Consider the following 21,318-nt stretch of genomic DNA (forward strand, 5'->3'; position numbering starts at 1 on the left):
TACAGATTTATCACACACGATTTTCTTTTCATGACTCTGTCTTGACTCTATTTAATCATACTATAAATTTCTAAATGCTCTGTACCACATGCCTAATAATAGATTCTAGCATTTTGCCTACTCCTGATATTAGGCTAACTAGCCTATACTTCCCCATTTTCTCTCTTCCCGCTTTCTGAAATAGCAGGGTCTATTTAGGGTATAGCTGAAGTCCAGTGCTGCAGGCACAGAGATAGGGTATAGCTGAAGTCCAGTGCTGCAGGCACAGAGATAGGGTATAGCTGAAGTCCAGTGCTGCAGGCACAGAGATAGGGTATAGCTGAAGTCCAGTGCTGCAGGCACAGAGATAGGGTATAGCTGAAGCCCAGTGCTGCAGGCACAGAGATAGGGGATAGCTGAAGTCCAGTGCTGCAGGCACAGAGATAGGGGATAGCTGAAGTCCAGTGCTGCAGGCACAGAGATAGGGTATAGCTGAAGTCCAGTGCTGCAGGCACAGAGATAGGGTATAGCTGAAGTCCAGTGCTGCAGGCACAGAGATAGGGTATAGCTGAAGTCCAGTACTGCAAACACAGAGATAGGGTATAGCTGAAGTCCAGTGCTGCAGACACAGAGATAGGGTATAGCTGAAGTCCAGTGCTGCAAACACAGAGATAGGGTATAGCTGATGTCCAGTGCTGCAAACACAGAGATAGGGTATAGCTGAAGTCCAGTGCTGCAAACACAGAGATAGGATATAGCTGAAGTCCAGTGCTGCAGACACAGATAGGATATAGCTGAAGTCCAGTGCTGCAGGCACAGAGATAGGATATAGCTGAAGTCCAGTGCTGCAGACACAGAGATAGGGTATAGCTGAAGTCCAGTGCTGCAGACACAGAGATAGGGTATAGCTGAAGTCCAGTGCTGCAAACACAGAGATAGGGTAGAGCTGAAGTCCAGTGCTGCAAACACAGAGATAGGATATAGCTGAAGTCCAGTGCTGCAGACACAGAGATAGAATATAGCTGAAGTCCAGTGCTGCAGGCACAGAGATAGGATATAGCTGAAGTCCAGTGCTGCAGACACAGAGATAGGGTAAAGCTGAAGTCCAGTGCTGCAGACACAGAGATAGGATATAGCTGAAGTCCAGTGCTGCAGACACAGAGATAGGGTATAGCTGAAGTCCAGTGCTGCAGACACAGAGATAGAATATAGCTGAAGTCCAGTGCTGCAGGCACAGAGATAGGATATAGCTGAAGTCCAGTGCTGCAGACACAGAGATAGGGTAAAGCTGAAGTCCAGTGCTGCAGACACAGAGATAGGATATAGCTGAAGTCCAGTACTGTAAACACAGAGATAGGGTATAGCTGAAGTCCAGTGCTGCAGACAAAGAGATAGGGTATAGCTGAAGTCCAGTGCTGCAGACACAGAGATAGGGTATAGCTGAAGTCCAGTGCTGCAAACACAGAGATAGGGTATAGCTGAAGTCCAGTGCTGCAAACACAGAGATAGGGTATAGCTGAAGTCCAGTGCTGCAGGCACAGAGATAGGGTATAGCTGAAGTCCAGTGCTGCAGGCACAGAGATAGGGGATAGCTGAAGTCCAGTGCTGCAGGCACAGAGATAGGGTATAGCTGAAGTCCAGTGCTGCAGGCACAGAGATAGGGTATAGCTGAAGTCCAGTGCTGCAGGCACAGAGATAGGGTATAGCTGAAGTCCAGTGCTGCAGGCACAGAGATAGGGTATAGCTGAAGTCCAGTACTGCAAACACAGAGATAGGGTATAGCTGAAGTCCAGTGCTGCAGACACAGAGATAGGGTATAGTTAAAGTCCAGTGCTGCAAACACAGAGATAGGGTATAGCTGATGTCCAGTGCTGCAAACACAGAGATAGGGTATAGCTGAAGTCCAGTGCTGCAAACACAGAGATAGGATATAGCTGAAGTCCAGTGCTGCAGACACAGATAGGATATAGCTGAAGTCCAGTGCTGCAGGCACAGAGATAGGATATAGCTGAAGTCCAGTGCTGCAGACACAGAGATAGGGTATAGCTGAAGTCCAGTGCTGCAGACACAGAGATAGGGTATAGCTGAAGTCCAGTGCTGCAAACACAGAGATAGGGTAGAGCTGAAGTCCAGTGCTGCAAACACAGAGATAGGATATAGCTGAAGTCCAGTGCTGCAGACACAGAGATAGAATATAGCTGAAGTCCAGTGCTGCAGGCACAGAGATAGGATATAGCTGAAGTCCAGTGCTGCAGACACAGAGATAGGGTAAAGCTGAAGTCCAGTGCTGCAGACACAGAGATAGGATATAGCTGAAGTCCAGTGCTGCAGACACAGAGATAGGGTATAGCTGAAGTCCAGTGCTGCAGACACAGAGATAGAATATAGCTGAAGTCCAGTGCTGCAGGCACAGAGATAGGGTAAAGCTGAAGTCCAGTGCTGCAGACACAGAGATAGGATATAGCTGAAGTCCAGTACTGTAAACACAGAGATAGGGTATAGCTGAAGTCCAGTGCTGCAGACAAAGAGATAGAGTATAGCTGAAGTCCAGTGCTGCAGACACAGAGATAGGGTATAGCTGAAGTCCAGTGCTGCAAACACAGAGATAGGGTATAGCTGAAGTCCAGTGCTGCAAACACAGAGATAGGGTATAGCTGAAGTCCAGTGCTGCAAACACAGAGATAGGGTTTAGCTGAAGTCCAGTGCTGCAGGCACAGAGATAGGATATAGCTGAAGTCCAGTGCTGCAGACACAGAGATAGGGTATAGCTGAAGTCCAGTGCTGCAGACACAGAGATAGGATATAGCTGAAGTCCAGTGCTGCAGGCACAGAGATAGGATATAGCTGATGTCCAGTGCTGCAGGCACAGAGATAGGATATAGCTGAAGTCCAGTGCTGCAGACACAGAGATAGGGTATAGCTGAAGTCCAGTGCTGCAGACACAGAGATAGAATATAGCTGAAGTCCAGTGCTGCAGGCACAGAGATAGGATATAGCTGAAGTCCAGTGCTGCAGACACAGAGATAGGGTAAAGCTGAAGTCCAGTGCTGCAGACACAGAGATAGGATATAGCTGAAGTCCAGTGCTGCAGACACAGAGATAGGGTATAGCTGAAGTCCAGTGCTGCAGACACAGAGATAGAATATAGCTGAAGTCCAGTGCTGCAGGCACAGAGATAGGATATAGCTGAAGTCCAGTGCTGCAGACACAGAGATAGGGTAAAGCTGAAGTCCAGTGCTGCAGACACAGAGATAGGATATAGCTGAAGTCCAGTACTGTAAACACAGAGATAGGGTATAGCTGAAGTCCAGTGCTGCAGACAAAGAGATAGAGTATAGCTGAAGTCCAGTGCTGCAGACACAGAGATAGGGTATAGCTGAAGTCCAGTGCTGCAAACACAGAGATAGGGTATAGCTGAAGTCCAGTGCTGCAAACACAGAGATAGGGTATAGCTGAAGTCCAGTGCTGCAAACACAGAGATAGGGTTTAGCTGAAGTCCAGTGCTGCAGGCACAGAGATAGGATATAGCTGAAGTCCAGTGCTGCAGACACAGAGATAGGGTATAGCTGAAGTCCAGTGCTGCAGACACAGAGATAGGATATAGCTGAAGTCCAGTGCTGCAGGCACAGAGATAGGATATAGCTGATGTCCAGTGCTGCAGGCACAGAGATAGGATATAGCTGAAGTCCAGTGCTGCAGGCACAGAGATAGGGTATAGCTGAAGTCCAGTGCTGCAGACACAGAGATAGGATATAGCTGAAGTCCAGTGCTGCAGGCACAGAGATAGGGTATAGCTGAAGTCCAGTACTGCAAACACAGAGATAGGGTATAGCTGAAGTCCAGTGCTGCAGACACAGAGATAGGGTATAGTTAAAGTCCAGTGCTGCAAACACAGAGATAGGGTATAGCTGATGTCCAGTGCTGCAAACACAGAGATAGGGTATAGCTGAAGTCCAGTGCTGCAAACACAGAGATAGGATATAGCTGAAGTCCAGTGCTGCAGACACAGATAGGATATAGCTGAAGTCCAGTGCTGCAGGCACAGAGATAGGATATAGCTGAAGTCCAGTGCTGCAGACACAGAGATAGGGTATAGCTGAAGTCCAGTGCTGCAGACACAGAGATAGGGTATAGCTGAAGTCCAGTGCTGCAAACACAGAGATAGGGTAGAGCTGAAGTCCAGTGCTGCAAACACAGAGATAGGATATAGCTGAAGTCCAGTGCTGCAGACACAGAGATAGAATATAGCTGAAGTCCAGTGCTGCAGGCACAGAGATAGGATATAGCTGAAGTCCAGTGCTGCAGACACAGAGATAGGGTAAAGCTGAAGTCCAGTGCTGCAGACACAGAGATAGGATATAGCTGAAGTCCAGTGCTGCAGACACAGAGATAGGGTATAGCTGAAGTCCAGTGCTGCAAACACAGAGATAGAATATAGCTGAAGTCCAGTGCTGCAGGCACAGAGATAGGGTAAAGCTGAAGTCCAGTGCTGCAGACACAGAGATAGGATATAGCTGAAGTCCAGTACTGTAAACACAGAGATAGGGTATAGCTGAAGTCCAGTGCTGCAGACAAAGAGATAGAGTATAGCTGAAGTCCAGTGCTGCAGACACAGAGATAGGGTATAGCTGAAGTCCAGTGCTGCAAACACAGAGATAGGGTATAGCTGAAGTCCAGTGCTGCAAACACAGAGATAGGGTTTAGCTGAAGTCCAGTGCTGCAGGCACAGAGATAGGATATAGCTGAAGTCCAGTGCTGCAGACACAGAGATAGGGTATAGCTGAAGTCCAGTGCTGCAGACACAGAGATAGGATATAGCTGAAGTCCAGTGCTGCAGGCACAGAGATAGGATATAGCTGATGTCCAGTGCTGCAGGCACAGAGATAGGATATAGCTGAAGTCCAGTGCTGCAGACACAGAGATAGGGTATAGCTGAAGTCCAGTGCTGCAGACACAGAGATAGAATATAGCTGAAGTCCAGTGCTGCAGGCACAGAGATAGGATATAGCTGAAGTCCAGTGCTGCAGACACAGAGATAGGGTAAAGCTGAAGTCCAGTGCTGCAGACACAGAGATAGGATATAGCTGAAGTCCAGTGCTGCAGACACAGAGATAGGGTATAGCTGAAGTCCAGTGCTGCAGACACAGAGATAGAATATAGCTGAAGTCCAGTGCTGCAGGCACAGAGATAGGATATAGCTGAAGTCCAGTGCTGCAGACACAGAGATAGGGTAAAGCTGAAGTCCAGTGCTGCAGACACAGAGATAGGATATAGCTGAAGTCCAGTACTGTAAACACAGAGATAGGGTATAGCTGAAGTCCAGTGCTGCAGACAAAGAGATAGAGTATAGCTGAAGTCCAGTGCTGCAGACACAGAGATAGGGTATAGCTGAAGTCCAGTGCTGCAAACACAGAGATAGGGTATAGCTGAAGTCCAGTGCTGCAAACACAGAGATAGGGTATAGCTGAAGTCCAGTGCTGCAAACACAGAGATAGGGTTTAGCTGAAGTCCAGTGCTGCAGGCACAGAGATAGGATATAGCTGAAGTCCAGTGCTGCAGACACAGAGATAGGGTATAGCTGAAGTCCAGTGCTGCAGACACAGAGATAGGATATAGCTGAAGTCCAGTGCTGCAGGCACAGAGATAGGATATAGCTGATGTCCAGTGCTGCAGGCACAGAGATAGGATATAGCTGAAGTCCAGTGCTGCAGACACAGAGATAGGATATAGCTGAAGTCCAGTACTGCAAACACAGAGATAGGGTATAGCTGACGTCCAGTGCTGCAGGCACAGAGATAGGATATAGCTGAAGTCCAGTGCTGCAGGCACAGAGATAGGATATCGCTGAAGTCCAGTGCTGCAGACACAGAGATAGGGTATAGCTGAAGTCCAGTGCTGCAAACACAGAGATAGGGTATAGCTGAAGTCCAGTGCTGCAAACACAGAGATAGGGTATAGCTGAAGTCCAGTGCTGCAGATACAGAGATAGGGTATAGCTGAAGTCCAGTGCTGCAGACACAGAGATAGGGTATAGCTGAAGTCCAGTGCTGCAAACACAGAGATAGGATATAGCTGAAGTCCAGTGCTGCAGACACAGAGAGAGGGTATAGCTGAAGTCCAGTGCTGCAAACACAGAGATAGGGTATAGCTGAAGTCCAGTGCTGCAAACACAGAGATAGGGTATAGCTGAAGTCCAGTGCTGCAAACACAGAGATAGGGTATAGCTGAAGTCCAGTGCTGCAAACACAGAGATAGGGTATAGCTGAAGTCCAGTGCTGCAAACACAGAGATAGGGTATAGCTGAAGTCCAGTGCTGCAGACACAGAGATAGGGTATAGCTGAAGTCCAGTGCTGCAAACACAGAGATAGGATATAGCTGAAGTCCAGTGCTGCAGACACAGAGATAGCGTATAGCTGAAGTCCAGTGCTGCAGACACAGAGATAGGGTATAGCTGAAGTCCAGTGCTGCAAACACAGAGATAGGATATAGCTGAAGTTCAGTGCTGCAGACACAGAGAGAGGGTATAGCTGAAGTCCAGTGCTGCAGACACAGAGATAGGGTATAGCTGAAGTCCAGTGCTGCAAACACAGAGATAGGGTATAGCTGAAGTCCAGTGCTGCAAACACAGAGATAGGATATAGCTGAAGTCCAGTGCTGCAGACACAGAGATAGGGTATAGCTGAAGTCCAGTGCTGCAGACACAGAGATAGGGTATAGCTGAAGTCCAGTGCTGCAGACACAGAGATAGGGTATAGCTGAAGTCCAGTGCTGCAAACACAGAGACAGGGGAAAGCTGAAGTCCAGTGCTGCAAACACAGAGATCGGATATAGCTGAAGTCCAGTGCTGCAGACACAGAGATAGGGTATAGCTGAAGTCCAGTGCTGCAGGCACAGAGATAGGGTATAGCTGAAGTCCAGTGCTGCAGACACAGAGATAGGGTATAGCTGAAGTCCAGTGCTGCAAACACAGAGATAGGGGAAAGCTGAAGTCCAGTGCTGCAAACACAGAGATAGGATATAGCTGAAGTCCAGTGCTGCAGGCACAGAGATAGGGTATAGCTGAAGTCCAGTGCTGCAAACACAGAGATAGGGTATAGCTGAAGTCCAGTACTGCAAACACAGAGATCGGGTATAGCTGAAGTCCAGTGCTGCAGACACAGAGATAGGGTATAGCTGAAGTCCAGTACTGCAAACACAGAGATAGGGTATAGCTGAAGTCCAGTGCTGCAGACACAGAGATAGGGTATAGCTGAAGTCCAGTGCTGCAGGCACAGAGATAGGATATCGCTGAAGTCCAGTGCTGCAGGCACAGAGATAGGGTATAGCTGAAGTCCAGTGCTGCAGGCACAGAGATAGGATATCGCTGAAGTCCAGTGCTGCAAACACAGAGATAGGGTATAGCTGAAGTCCAGTGCTGCAAACACAGAGATAGGGTATAGCTGAAGTCCAGTACTGCAAACACAGAGATAGGGTATAGCTGAAGTCCAGTGCTGCAGGCACAGAGATAGGGTATAGCTGAAGTCCAGTGCTGCAAACACAGAGATAGGGTATAGCTGAGGTCCAGTGCTGCAGACACAGAGATAGGATATAGCTGAAGTTCAGTGCTGCAGGCACAGAGATAGGGTATAGCTGAAGTCCAGTGCTGCAGACACAGAGATAGGGTATAGCTGAAGTCCAGTGCTGCAAACACAGAGATAGGATATAGCTGAAGTCCAGTGCTGCAGACACAGAGATAGGATATAGCTGAAGTTCAGTGCTGCAGGCACAGAGATAGGGTATAGCTGAAGTCCAGTGCTGCAGACACAGAGATAGGATATAGCTGAAGTGCAGTGCTGCAGACACAGAGATAGGGTATAGCGAAGTCCAGTGCTGCAAACACAGAGATAGGGTATAGCTGAAGTCCAGTGCTGCAGACACAGAGATAGGGTATAGCTGAAGTCCAGTGCTGCAGACACAGAGATAGGGTATAGCTGAAGTCCAGTGCTGCAGACACAGAGATAGGGTATAGCTGAAGTCCAGTGCTGCAAACACAGAGATAGGGTATAGCTGAAGTCCAGTGCTGCAGGCACAGAGATAGGGTATAGCTGAAGTCCAGTGCTGCAGACACAGAGATAGGATATAGCTGAAGTCCAGTGCTGCAGGCACAGAGATAGGGTATAGCTGAAGTCCAGTGCTGCAGACACAGAGATAGGGTATAGCTGAAGTCCAGTGCTGCAGGCACAGAGATAGGATATCGCTGAAGTCCAGTGCTGCAGACACAGAGATAGGGTATAGCTGAAGTCCAGTGCTGCAGGCACAGAGATAGGATATCGCTGAAGTCCAGTGCTGCAAACACAGAGATAGGGTATAGCTGAAGTCCAGTGCTGCAAACACAGAGATAGGGTATAGCTGAAGTCCAGTACTGCAAACACAGAGATAGGGTATAGCTGAAGTCCAGTGCTGCAGGCACAGAGATAGGGTATAGCTGAAGTCCAGTACTGCAAACACAGAGATAGGGTATAGCTGAAGTCCAGTGCTGCAGACACAGAGATAGGGTATAGCTGAAGTCCAGTGCTGCAGGCACAGAGATAGGATATCGCTGAAGTCCAGTGCTGCAGACACAGAGATAGGGTATAGCTGAAGTCCAGTGCTGCAAACACAGAGATAGGGTATAGCTGAGGTCCAGTGCTGCAGACACAGAGATAGGATATAGCTGAAGTTCAGTGCTGCAGGCACAGAGATAGGGTATAGCTGAAGTCCAGTGCTGCAGACACAGAGATAGGGTATAGCTGAAGTCCAGTGCTGCAAACACAGAGATAGGATACAGCTGAAGTCCAGTGCTGCAGACACAGAGATAGGATATAGCTGAAGTTCAGTGCTGCAGGCACAGAGATAGGGTATAGCTGAAGTCCAGTGCTGCAGACACAGAGATAGCATATAGCTGAAGTCCAGTGCTGCAGACACAGAGATAGGGTATAGCTGAAGTCCAGTGCTGCAAACACAGAGATAGGGTATAGCTGAAGTCCAGTGCTGCAGACACAGAGATAGGGTATAGCTGAAGTCCAGTGCTGCAGACACAGAGATAGGGTATAGCTGAAGTCCAGTGCTGCAGACACAGAGATAGGGTATAGCTGAAGTCCAGTGCTGCAAACACAGAGATAGGGTATAGCTGAAGTCCAGTGCTGCAGGCACAGAGATAGGGTATAGCTGAAGTCCAGTGCTGCAGACACAGAGATAGGATATAGCTGAAGTCCAGTGCTGCAGGCACAGAGATAGGGTATAGCTGAAGTGCAGTGCTGCAGACACAGAGATAGGATATAGCTGAAGTCCAGTGCTGCAGGCACAGAGATAGGGTATAGCTGAAGTCCAGTGCTGCAGACACAGAGATAGGGTATAGCTGAAGTCCAGTGCTGCAAACACAGAGATAGGGTATAGCTGAAGTCCAGTGCTGCAGGCACAGAGATAGGGTATAGCTGAAGTCCAGTGCTGCAGACACAGAGATAGGATATAGCTGAAGTCCAGTGCTGCAGACACAGAGATAGGGTATAGCTGACGTCCAGTGCTGCAGGCACAGAGATAGGATATAGCTGAAGTCCAGTGCTGCAGGCACAGAGATAGGATATCGCTGAAGTCCAGTGCTGCAGACACAGAGATAGGATATAGCTGAAGTCCAGTGCTGCAGGCACAGAGATAGGGTATAGCTGAAGTCCAGTGCTGCAAACACAGAGATAGGGTATAGCTGACGTCCAGTGCTGCAAACACAGAGATAGGGTATAGCTGAAGTCCAGTGCTGCAGGCACAGCAGATCTACACTGATATTTCCTTGGAGGAAAGCTAGTAAAAGGAAAATAATTCAAGGTGAAAGCTCTGACAGAATTCTTGTAAATAAGACGTTTTGGCACCATGACCATATAATACCCAGCAATAAATTGGAAGGTTCCAGATTCCCTTCGCGAATTCCAACTCTTTAGATGGTAGATAGAGCTCAGCGTTTTACATCCTACAGTCACAAAACTCGACAAACAAGGAATTAAGATAGTCATTGGCAATCAAGGCCTCCATCGCATCAATACTTCTGGGCTGTCAAAAGCAAACCAGAAAGACCCATCTAAACTCTTGACAATGCTCGGAGACTAACTAAGAGTCAAGGTCAATTTTAGGACCCATCGACTCGAACTGATGGCCTATAGACAACAGCCCAAAGAAACTATTGATCCATTTGTCAGTGGATGTCAGGAGAAAGGCAAAGATTGTGATTTCTCAGACGCAGAACTCTCCGAGAGAATAATGGAGCTGGTAATTGCATCAACTCCAATAGAGACATTCCAAAGGATCTACTTGATAAGAAAAATGAATGCAACATCAACAGTCTCCTCGGATACGGCAGAAAATATGAAGCCATAGCTGCAAGCCAGCAATATATACAAGTGCTTGGAACAGCAACAACTATCGGTGAGGTAGCCAAGGCACCTCGACAGGGCAAGTGTAGTCTAATGCATCAGCTACATAACTGTCCTGTTTTCAGAGGTGCTTGCAAGGCATACGGTCTAAAGGGACACTGAGTGAGACTGTAGGGAAGCTGGCGGTAAAGAAGTGGTCAGAAGCCACAGCTCAGTAAAAAGCAGATGCCTCCTTGTGGCAAGAACAATAAAGATTTCATCAAACACCAGTTTAAGCACAGGCATGTCCATGAGGTAGGCAAAGACCTGGACAGCAAAGAAAGCACTGAAAGTGAACAAGCTTTCCACATGGTGACAGTCACACTGCACATATATGCAGTCACACAACTGGAAGCTTTCACCACAGTCGAAGTCATATGACCTGGCCAAAGTGGCAAGCACAGGCTACGACTGAAGTTAGATGCTGGGGCAAGTGCCAACATTTTACCACTGCGATACTCAAAGGCATGCACCTCGCGAAGTGGGAGTCTATATTACAGCCAACAAGGTTAGACTCTCTGTATATAACGGTTCACCAATCTGCTGCATGGGAGCATTGATGTTGGAGTGTAGATATGGAAGTTCTGCATGGTCGCCACAAATCTTCTATTTCGTTGACACCAGTGGTCCAGCAGTAGCAGGACTATCAGCATGCAGTGAACTCCAGATCATGATGTTTCACAAGATCAGTAAAGCACCAATGCAAGGCAAGTGTAACCCTATTGAGTCTATTCAAGATCTGCAACAGAAATACCCGGATAGATTTGACACAGTGGGCAGTTTTATAGGAGACCCTGTTCCTCACTTGAAAGACGAAGCCGTTCCCTCCATTGATCCACCACGGAAATGCAATGTCCACATATAAGACAAGCTGGACACTGAACTTGACACAATGGAACAACAAGGGATTATTCACCGTGTTCAGCAACACACTGATTGTTGTAGTTCTATAACCATTGTCATTGAGAAGGACAGTACCATCAGAGTATGTCTAGATCCAAGCCATTAACTTTGAAGTGCAAAGAGACCAATCAAGATATCCAAACAGCAATAAATACAGAAAATTCTGGAAATACTCATCAGGTCTGGCAGCATTTGCAGAGAGAGAAACAGAGTTAACGTTTCAGGTTAGTGACCTTTCATCAGAACTGGTAAAAGTTAGAAATGGAATATGTTTTAAGCAAATAAAGCGGGGGTGGGGCGGGGGGGAAGAAAACAAAAGGGAAGGTGTGTGATTGGACAGAGGGTCGGAGAGATTAACTAACAAGGGGGTCATGGGACAAAGGCAAAGAGAGTGTGCCAATGGTGTGATGAAAGACCAAGCATTAGTTCAGAGAGAGTGTTAATGACAGAATAAGGAGCAGCCCTAGCCAAAAGCACAAACATGAAAAAAAAGTAGGCAGGCACATGGTAAAAACTTGATGAAGTAAAATAAAATAAACAAAAATAAAAAGGTCCAAATAATAATAAAAGCAAAATACTGCGGATGCTGGAAATCTGAAATAAAAACAAGAAATGCTGGAACCACTCAGCAGGTCTGTCAGCATCTGTGGAAAGAGAAGCGGAGTTAATGTTTCGGGTCAGTGGCCCTTCTTCGGAATAAAAAGGTCCAGTCATGTTCTGAAATTATTGAACTCACTGTTCAGTCCAGTAGGCTGCAGTGTGCCTAATCGGAAAATGAGGTGCTGTTCCTCAAGCTTGCGTTGAGGTTCACTGGAACACTACAAGCAATCCCAGGACAGAGATGCAGACATAGAGCAGTGGGAGGGGGGGTGGGTTGGGGGGTGTGGTTGGGGGGGTGGGGTGCATGATTGGTGTGTTGAAATGGCAAGCAACCGGAAGCTCACGGTCATGTTTTTCGACTGAGCGAAGGTGTTCCGCAAAGCGATCACCCAATCTGCGTTTGGTCTCCCCAGTGTAGTGGAGACCACATTGTGAGCAGCGAATACAGTATACTACATTGAAAGAAGTACAAGTAAATCGCTGCTTCACCTAAAAGGAGTGTTTGGGGCCTTGGATAGTGAGGAGAGAGGAAGCAAAAGGGCAGGTATTACACCTCCTGCGACTGCATGGGAGGGTGCCGTGGAAAGGGGACGAGTTGTCGAGGGTAATGGAGGAGTGGACCAGGGTGTTGCAGAGGGAACGGTCCCTTCGGAATGTTGACAGGGGAGGAGAGGGGAGGGGAAGATGCCTTTTGTGGTGGCATGACACTGGAGGTGGTGGAAATGGCGGAGGATGATCCAATTTCCACCCTTCTCTCCCCTTTACATGGCCCATCTCTGACACTTCCCTTCTCTTCCTCAACTTCTCTGTCTCCATCTCTGGGCACAGACTGTCCACTAATGTTAGCGATTCCCACAGCTACCTCGAATACCCTTCCTCACACCCTGCTTCCCGTAAGGACTCCATTCCATTCTCCCATTGGAAACATTAACTCTGTTTCTCTCGCCACAGATGTTGCCAGACCTGCTGAGTATTTCAGTACTTTCTGTTTTTATTTCAAATTTCCAGCATCTGCAGTATTTTGCTTTTATCCAAATAGCAATGTTGCACTTATGAGCAACACCTCTAGATTCAGGAATACCGTACCCAGCAGAGATCATGTTTGGAAGACAAGTCAGGCCAACTCTTCTGACTAATCACTGGATCATCAGTCCAAGGTAAGACAAGAGAAAATGAAAATTACACATGACAAACATGCAGGTGTGGCGTTACCTCCTCGACAAATTGGACAAAAGATCAGAGTGATCCACCCACAAAAGAAGACATGGTTCCCTGCGGAAGTGTCCAAGATCTGTAATGAGCCACGGTCATGCGAGGTAACCACCCCGAATGGAGCAATGTTGAGGAGGAATAGATGTCAGCTGAGAGTGTTATCCAACAGCATCATATCTAACACTCCTGTAGTGTCAAGAACACATTCACATTCAAGCTCTGAGAATGGAATTCATAAAAATGAAATGTACAACATTCTCTGTTGTAATTCTGTTATTCAGTAGCAATGAGAGATGGGGAGGCAGTGGAGTAGTGGTAATGTCACTGGACTAGTACTCTAGAACCCAAGCTAATGCTCTGGGGAAATGGGTTCGAATCCCACCACAGCAGATGGTAAAAATGGGATTTATAAAATTGGAATTGAAACTAGTCTAATGGTGACCCGATGACACAACATGGTGAGATCATGTAATTTAAATGGTATTACTTTGAGGGGGTTGCATTTAAGAACATAAGTACCTAGGGGTGTATATTCACAAATCATTGAAGATAGCAGAGCATTCATAAGATAGTTCCCAAAGTGTATGAAATACTTGACTTTGTAAATAGAGACGCTGAATGCCAAAACAAGGAAGTCATGCTGAACATTTACAAATATTGGATGTCACCTCGGCCGGAGTATTTTGTAACTTCTGGGCACCGCTTTTTAAGAAGGATGATGAGGCCTTGACGAGGTACAGACTTAGTTTACTAGGATTATAGCCGGCATGTGGGAGTTCAGTTAAGTGGAGAGATTGGAGAAGCTGGGATTGTTTTCCTTAGAGCAGGGAAGGTTAAGCAGGGACCTCATGTAAGTATTCAAAATTATGAATGATTTTGGCAGAGCAAGTAGGGAGACACTATTTCCTCTTGTCACACACACAAGTGTGATAATACACCAATCATGAACAAAATCTGGAGAATCATAAAAACTGACTTTGTCTTTTAAAAAACAAAGAGAATCCTGACAACACAACTCCTTAGTTATTCGTCGCTCATCACTCCCAGCCTCACCACCTTGCCTCACACTCCACTCCCTCCTGCTTCTGGTTCCCAGTACTGGCCCCCGCTCCCTCCCAGCAGCACAGTGGTTAGCACCGCAGCCTCACAGCTCCAGCGACCCGGGTTCAGTTCTGGGTCCTGCCTGTGCGGAGTTTGCAAGTTCTCTCTGTGACCACGTGGGTTTCCTCCGGGTGCTCTGGTTTCCTCCCACAGCCAAAGATTTGCAAGTTGATAGGTAAATTGGCCACTGTAAATTGTCCCTAGTGTAGGTAGGTGGTAGGAGAATTGAGGGAAGGTGGGGATGTGGTAGGGATTAATGTAGGATTAATATAAATGGGTGGCCGATGTTCAGCACAGACTCTGTGGGCCAAAGGGCCTGTTTCAGTGCTGTATCTCTCTATGACTTCTTGTCCCTACTCCTTCCTGTGAGCGCAGCCTTTTTACCCCACATGAGGGAAGTGGGGAAGAGAGAGAGTGACAAGATAGGCAGGGGAGTGGGGAGACTGTGAGTGGTAGTAAGTGGGGGAGCGAAGAGCTGAGGGGGACGAAGGGGCGAGGTGACAGATTCTGTTGAATTGCACACACAATCCCGCAGGTGCAGCTATCCTGGAACTCCGGTCCAAACACAAAGCTGACAGAAGAGATGCTGGATCAAGTTGTGGATTTGGCTCTTATTACAACATAGAAGCAGCCGGGGTTCATGCTGAACACGAGCTCCCGGGGTTTATCTGTTCCAACTTCCAAAATGTTAGAAATTGCTTTTTAAAATGCTCATTGGTTTAAAGTTTGGGTTTGTGCCCTGAAATAATCATCAATAAAGTTCATTAAACAATCTGTTGCAGGGAGCAGGAGTGGGGACCAGAGGTGGCTATTTTGGTTTCATTTGTTTTCGATTTTGTGCTATATAGAGCAGTGCCATCTTTGCTCCTGACGGCTGGCAAAACGTCTCAGACAATGACGTTAAAGTGCATGAGGCTGCATTTGGGCATGTGTAAGGACTGCACCACCTAGTGGTTACATTGTCAGCCAACACAGCCTTTTAAAAATGAATCTTTCTTTTAAAAAGTGAACAGTACTCCAAAATAGCCACGAAAGAAATAGGCTTGGCCTTTGTGAATTCAAATTGTCTGACAAGGACAAAGGACAAATTTTCAAAGCTAAGGCATGTCAATTGTATCCATCCTAAAACATTCCATAATTGACTGTCTTATTCTGAAACAAAGAAGATGTGAAGTAGTCACATCCTGGACCATTGTGCGATCACCATGGGGAAGAAACCTAGGCATCTTCTAACAGGAAGTGAGAAGTAACACAGCTTAACCTTAAAAAAAGACAGCCTAGAGAGAGACTCCAGAGAGAGAAAGAGAAAACAAAACAATATCCAGCAGCAAACCAGAAGGCATGTGCCCTGCTGTCGAATCCTACCTCTACACTGGACAGCAATGAACTCGCAGTGATCCATTGGCTTCAACTGAACTTTCAATTAAGAGAGAGATCTACAATCATCTCAGGCCTGCACCCATCGAGAACTCAATTTCCATGAGAGTTCAACACGTTTATCATGACCCACCACCACCCCCCCACTAAAAATCACCTTCCCCTTTTTCCCTCTCTTTCTGTCTCTTCTTTTGTGTGTCTGCGAGCAAATGCGTGAGTGGATGCAGTTGTGACAATTTCGGGATAAGGCGTATTGATCAATAAACAATTGATTTTCTGTTTTTAAACCTACAAGAAAACCTGTTGCTGTCTGTTTATTCAACAAATAAAGCACCAAAGGGTTAAACCCTAACAACAAAACACACTTGCTGTGGTTAGGTGGGGGATGAACAGTGGGAAGCACCCACACCCCTCACCATGTGGTCGTAATGCTCTAATGAGTAACCAGAAGTCATAGGTTTAAATTGGCAAAAGAACTAGAGGGGAACTGAGGAAGAATTTCTTCCTACAGATGGTTGTTAAAGTCTGCAATGCAGTACCTAAAAGGGTGGTGTAATCAGATTCCACAGAAATGTTTAAAAGGCAATTGGACATGTACCTGAAGAGAACTAATTTGCAGGATTATAGAGAGAAAACTTGGGTGTTGGGATGAAATTTGACAGTTCATTCTGAGCTGTAAGATTCTATATATCTTTAAGATTGTCTGTGTTATTATTAGTAACAGCTATGATTGTATATGTGATGTTATTAGTAATGCTAGTTACCATTGTATATTTATTTCCTATGAAACCAAAAAATGCCTTTGAGCCCCATTGTCTTGTGGAATAACTTACTGAGACGGTTAGAGAGTTATTACGGCAGAGAAGGAGGCCATTCAACCCATCGAATCCATGCTGGCTCTCTGTAGAGCAATCCACTCAGTTCCATTCCCCTGCTCGATCCCTGTAGCTCTGCAAGTTTATTTCCCTCAGGTGCCCATCCAATTTCCTTCTGAAATCATTGATCATCTCTGCTTCTACCATCTTAGTAGGCAGTCAGTTATCACCACTCACTGCGTGAAAAAGTTCTTCCTGTATCAAACCCTGCATCTCTTGCTCAAAACCTTAAATCTGTGTCCCCTAGTCCTTGTATCATCAGTTAATGGGAATAGCTTTTCCTTGTCTAACTTTTTTAAACCCGCCATAATCTTGTACACTTCTATTAAATCTCCCCTCAATCTCCTTTCTTCTAAATAGAACAAACCCAGCTTTTCCAACCTAACCTTGTAACTAAAATCCCCTATCCCTGGAACCATTCTGGTAAATCTCGTCTGCACCCTCTCAAGGACCCTCACATCCTTTCTAAAGTGTGACCAGAACTGGACACAATACTCTAGTTGGGGCCTAACGAGAGCTTTATAAAGGTTCAGCACAACCTCCCTGCTTTTGTATTCTATGCCTCTATTTATGAAGCCCAAGATCCCATATGCTTTGCTAGCTACTCTCTCAATAAATCCTGCCACCTTCAAACACATGCACACACGAACCCCAGGTCCCTCTGTTTTTGCACACTTTTTAGAAATGTGTCATTAAGTCTATATTGCAACTCCTTATCCCTTCTGCCAGAATAAATCACCTCACGCATTTATATAGCACTTCGCACAACCACCAGTTTCACAAAATACTTTACAGCTAATGGAATACTCTTGAAGTGTAGTCACTGCTGTAATGTAGGAAACACGGCAGCCAATTTGTGCACAGCAAGCTCCCACAAACAGCAATGTGATAATGACCAGATAATCTGTCTTTATGATGTTTATTGAGGGATAAATATTGGTCAGAACCCCAGGGATAACTCCCCAGCTCTTCTTCAAAAGAATGCCATGAGATTTTTTACATCCACCTGAGCAGGCAGATGGAGTCTTGGTTTAATGTCTCATCCAAAGGCGGCACCTCTGACAGTGCAGCACTCCCTCAGTACTACACTGGAGTGTCAGCCAAGATTTTTGTGCTCAAGTCCCGGAGTGGGACGTCAACCTTGTGAGTCAGAGGCAAGAACGCTACACACTGAGCTACGGCTGACGCTCTGTATTGAATTCCATCTGCCACTTATATATTTGGCAAAAAAAAATGCAGTGGTCTTAGCACTGAACCTTGAGGAACACCACTGTCTACCATCCTCCAGTCTGAAAAACAACCATTTACCACGACTCGCTGTTTTCTATCCCTGAGCCAATTGTTTATCCAAGCTGACACTGACCTTTCTATTCCATGAGCCACAGTTTTGTGGACCAGCCTTTTATGTGGTTCCTTGTCAAACCTTTTCTTAAAAACCATACAGACAACATCTATTCCATTCCCTTCACCAACCTTCTCTGTTACATCATCAAAAAATTCAAATAGATTAGAAAAGCATGATCTGCCTTTTACAAATTCATGCTGGCTCTCCTTAATTAACTCAAACATCTCCAACAGCTTGTTGATTTTTTCCCCCCTGATTTTGTTTCTAAAACCTTACCCACCACTGATGTTAAACTAACTAACCTCTAGTTACTAGAATGTCCTTGCACCCTTTCTTGAATAACTGTGTCACATTTGCCACTCTCCAACCCTCTGGTACCTTCGCTCTGTCTAGGGATGATTAGAAGATTATGATAAGCCCTTCCATCATCTTCACCCCCACTTCCTTCAGCAATCAAGGATGCAAGCCATCCAGACCAGGCGACTTATCCACTCAAAGCATAGCTGGCATTTCCAGTACATTCTGCCTTTCATTTCACCCCATATAGTATCTCTACCTTCTCTGCTTCTACCGATACTTTGTCAGCTTCCTCTTCCCTATTAAACACTGTTACAAATAACTCATTAAATATTCTAGCCTTGCCCTGCGCCTATAAGCATATATCACCCTCTTTGTCCCTAGTAGGGCTATCCACTTATTATTTAGAGGATCTTTGGGGTCCCTTTTAAGTTAACTGCTGTTCTATTCTCATGTTCTCTCTTTGCCAGTCTTATTTTTCTCTTCACTTCCCCTTTCAACTTATTATATTTGACCTGGTTGTCACTGGAAGGATTCACCTGACATGCATTATACACCCTCTTTCTTTGTTTCATCATAATCTCTATCTCCCTCATCATCCAAGGAGCTCTGGCTTTTGTTCTCCTATGTTTCACCCTTGCTGGAATGTAACTAGCCTGTTCCTGAAATATCTCCTTTTATCCTGTCAAACTTCAGCTCCATTTTACCCTGGCTAGATCCCTTCTCATCCCATTGGTGTTAGCCCTCTTGCAACTTAGAAGTTTTACTGTCATATATGTATATATTGTTATACTATCTGTAAAGTGTTAGGAACTAATTAGCTGGAAACTAGTTGTTATGTTTAAGTGTTCCAGTGGGGGGCCTCATTCACGGCTGCACTGGGGCATCATGTCCTATCAGGCTCTACAGCACACAGCATCATGCTGGTATAAACAAGGCTGACTCCAGCCTTTTCCAAGTTTTAAAGTGTGATTCTTTCCAACATCTGGGAACCAGAAACAACATAAAGACGGAACATATCCCACCACTGCCACCATGTTTCGTCCAGTAACAAACAGTGAATGGCAAAAAACAGGAAAAGGGTTCCATTCCTCATCAACAAGATCCATTCAAACAAATACCTGTTAGTTCAGGAGCTGTTCTTTTCATAATTTCTCCAGCCTGCGGGGTTTTGATGATTTGGAAAAGGATGTAATCATCACTTGAGTCCATGTCTGAGGCTTGAAGCATAAACTTCTCAATCAGTATTATTTGGTTCTCACACAGTTCAAAGATAACATTATTGATAAGGAATGGAGCGCTGTCATCTTTAGGCAGGATGTTGATGGGGAATTTGTGCCTGGTACTATGTTGACCATCAAAAATTCGAAATACAATAAAGTCGTTTGTGGAGTCACTGTCGTCGTGATGGTAGCGAACGACACCAGCCTTGATGTCGTTGACTGTAAACATAAAACCTTTCCCACCTGCAAATTACATAAATAATACAAATTAGTGAATAGACTGTTGAATTACCATGACATTAATAAGAGGACATGAGTGATAAGGGATTATATCGTTAGGAGAGCAGACACAGACTTGATTCCAGGATGGTATGTTGCCTCCTTGGTGCCACAGTCAAGGATGTCACTGAGTGGCTGCAGAGCACTCAGAGAGAGGAAGGTGAACAGCCAGAGGTCATGGTCCATATCATTACCAATGACATCAGTAGAAAGAGGGATGAGGTCCTGCTGGCAGATTTGAGAGAGCTAGGAAAGAGACTAACAAGCAGGACCTCAAAGGTAGTAATCTCCAGATTACTTCCAGTGCCATGTATTAAGTGATTATAGAAATAGAAGTATACAGCAAATGAACGCGTGGCTGGAGAAATGGGGCAGGAGGGGGGGCTTTAGATTCCTGGGATATAGGGACCAGTTCTGGGCGAGGTGGGACCTAAACAGGTTGGATGGGTTGCACTTAAACAGAGCCGGGACCAATGTCCTGGGCAGTTTGCTGGTGCTGTTGGGGAGACATAAACTAACTTGGCAGGGGGATGGGGATGTAGCAGTAGAGAGAATAAACAGACCCACAGTAAAGTGGTTGACTCTTAAACGCCCTCTGAAATGACCTAGCAAGTCACTCACTTGTATCTAACCGCTACAAAGTCGATATGGAATAAAACTGGATGGAACACCCGGCATCAACCTAGGCACTGAAAATGACAATGACAAACCCAGCCTATGGGCCCTGCAAAATCTTCCTTACTAACATCTGGGGGCTTGTGCCAAAGTTGGGAGAGCTGTCCCACAGACTAGTCAAGCAACAGCCTGACATAGTCATACTCACAGAATCATACCTTACAGACAATGTCCCAGACACTGCCATCACCATCCCTGGGTATGTCCTGTACCAACAGCAGGACAGACCCAGTAGAGATGGCGGCACAGTGGTATACAGTCGGGAGGGAGTTGCCCTGGGAGTCCTCAACATCGACTCCAGACCGCATGAAGTTTCATGGCAAGAGGTCAAACATGGGCAAGGAAACCTCCTGCTGATTACCACCTACCACACCCCCCTCCCCTCAGCTGATGAATCAGTACTCCTCCATGTTGAACAGCACTTGAAGGAAACACTGAGGGTGACAAGGGTGCAGAATGTACTCTGGGTGGCGGACTTCAATGGTCATCACCAAGAGTGGCTCGGTAGCACCACTACTGACCGAGCTGGCCGAGTCCTAAAGGACATAGCTGCTGGACTGGCCCTGCGGCAGGTGGTGAAAGAACCAACAAGAGGGAAAAGTATACTTGACCTCATCCTCATAGATCCATAGAACCAAAGAAAAGTAATGGCCAGAAGGAGGCTATTCAGCCCACTGTGTCCGTGCCGGCTGAAAAAACTAGCCGCCCAATCTAATCCCACCTTCCAGCACATGGCCCATAGCCTTGCCGGTTACAGCACTTCAGGTGCATGTCCAGGTATCTTTTAAATGAGTTGAAGGTTTCTGCCTCCACCATCAATCCTGGCAGTGAATTCCAGACACCCACAACCCTCTAGGTGAAAAGGTTTTTCCTCATGTCCCCTCTAATCCTTCTACCAATCACCTTAAATCCGTGCCCCCTGGTAATTGACCTCTCCACTAGGGGAAACAGGTCCTTCCTGTCTACTCTATCTAGGCCCCTCATAATTTTGTACACCTCAATTAAGTCACCCCTCAACCTCCTCTGTTCTAAG

The 21,318-nt window shown here is 46.2% G+C and overlaps 1 protein-coding gene across 1 annotated transcript in view; it reads right to left on the reverse strand.

Annotated features, from left to right (window-relative positions):
- Nucleotides 1-21,318, reverse strand: part of frem1a (Fras1 related extracellular matrix 1a) — a 356,873-nt gene that overhangs the window by 245,060 nt on the left and 90,495 nt on the right. The window contains exon 9 of the mRNA XM_068030756.1: nucleotides 19,230-19,574. Within this exon, the coding sequence (XP_067886857.1) occupies nucleotides 19,230-19,574 (345 nt within the window). The remainder of the gene's footprint in view (nucleotides 1-19,229; nucleotides 19,575-21,318) is intronic.

The sequence above is a fragment of the Heterodontus francisci genome, chromosome 4 (assembly GCF_036365525.1).
Source record: "Heterodontus francisci isolate sHetFra1 chromosome 4, sHetFra1.hap1, whole genome shotgun sequence".
Taxonomy (NCBI): Eukaryota; Metazoa; Chordata; class Chondrichthyes; order Heterodontiformes; family Heterodontidae; genus Heterodontus; species Heterodontus francisci.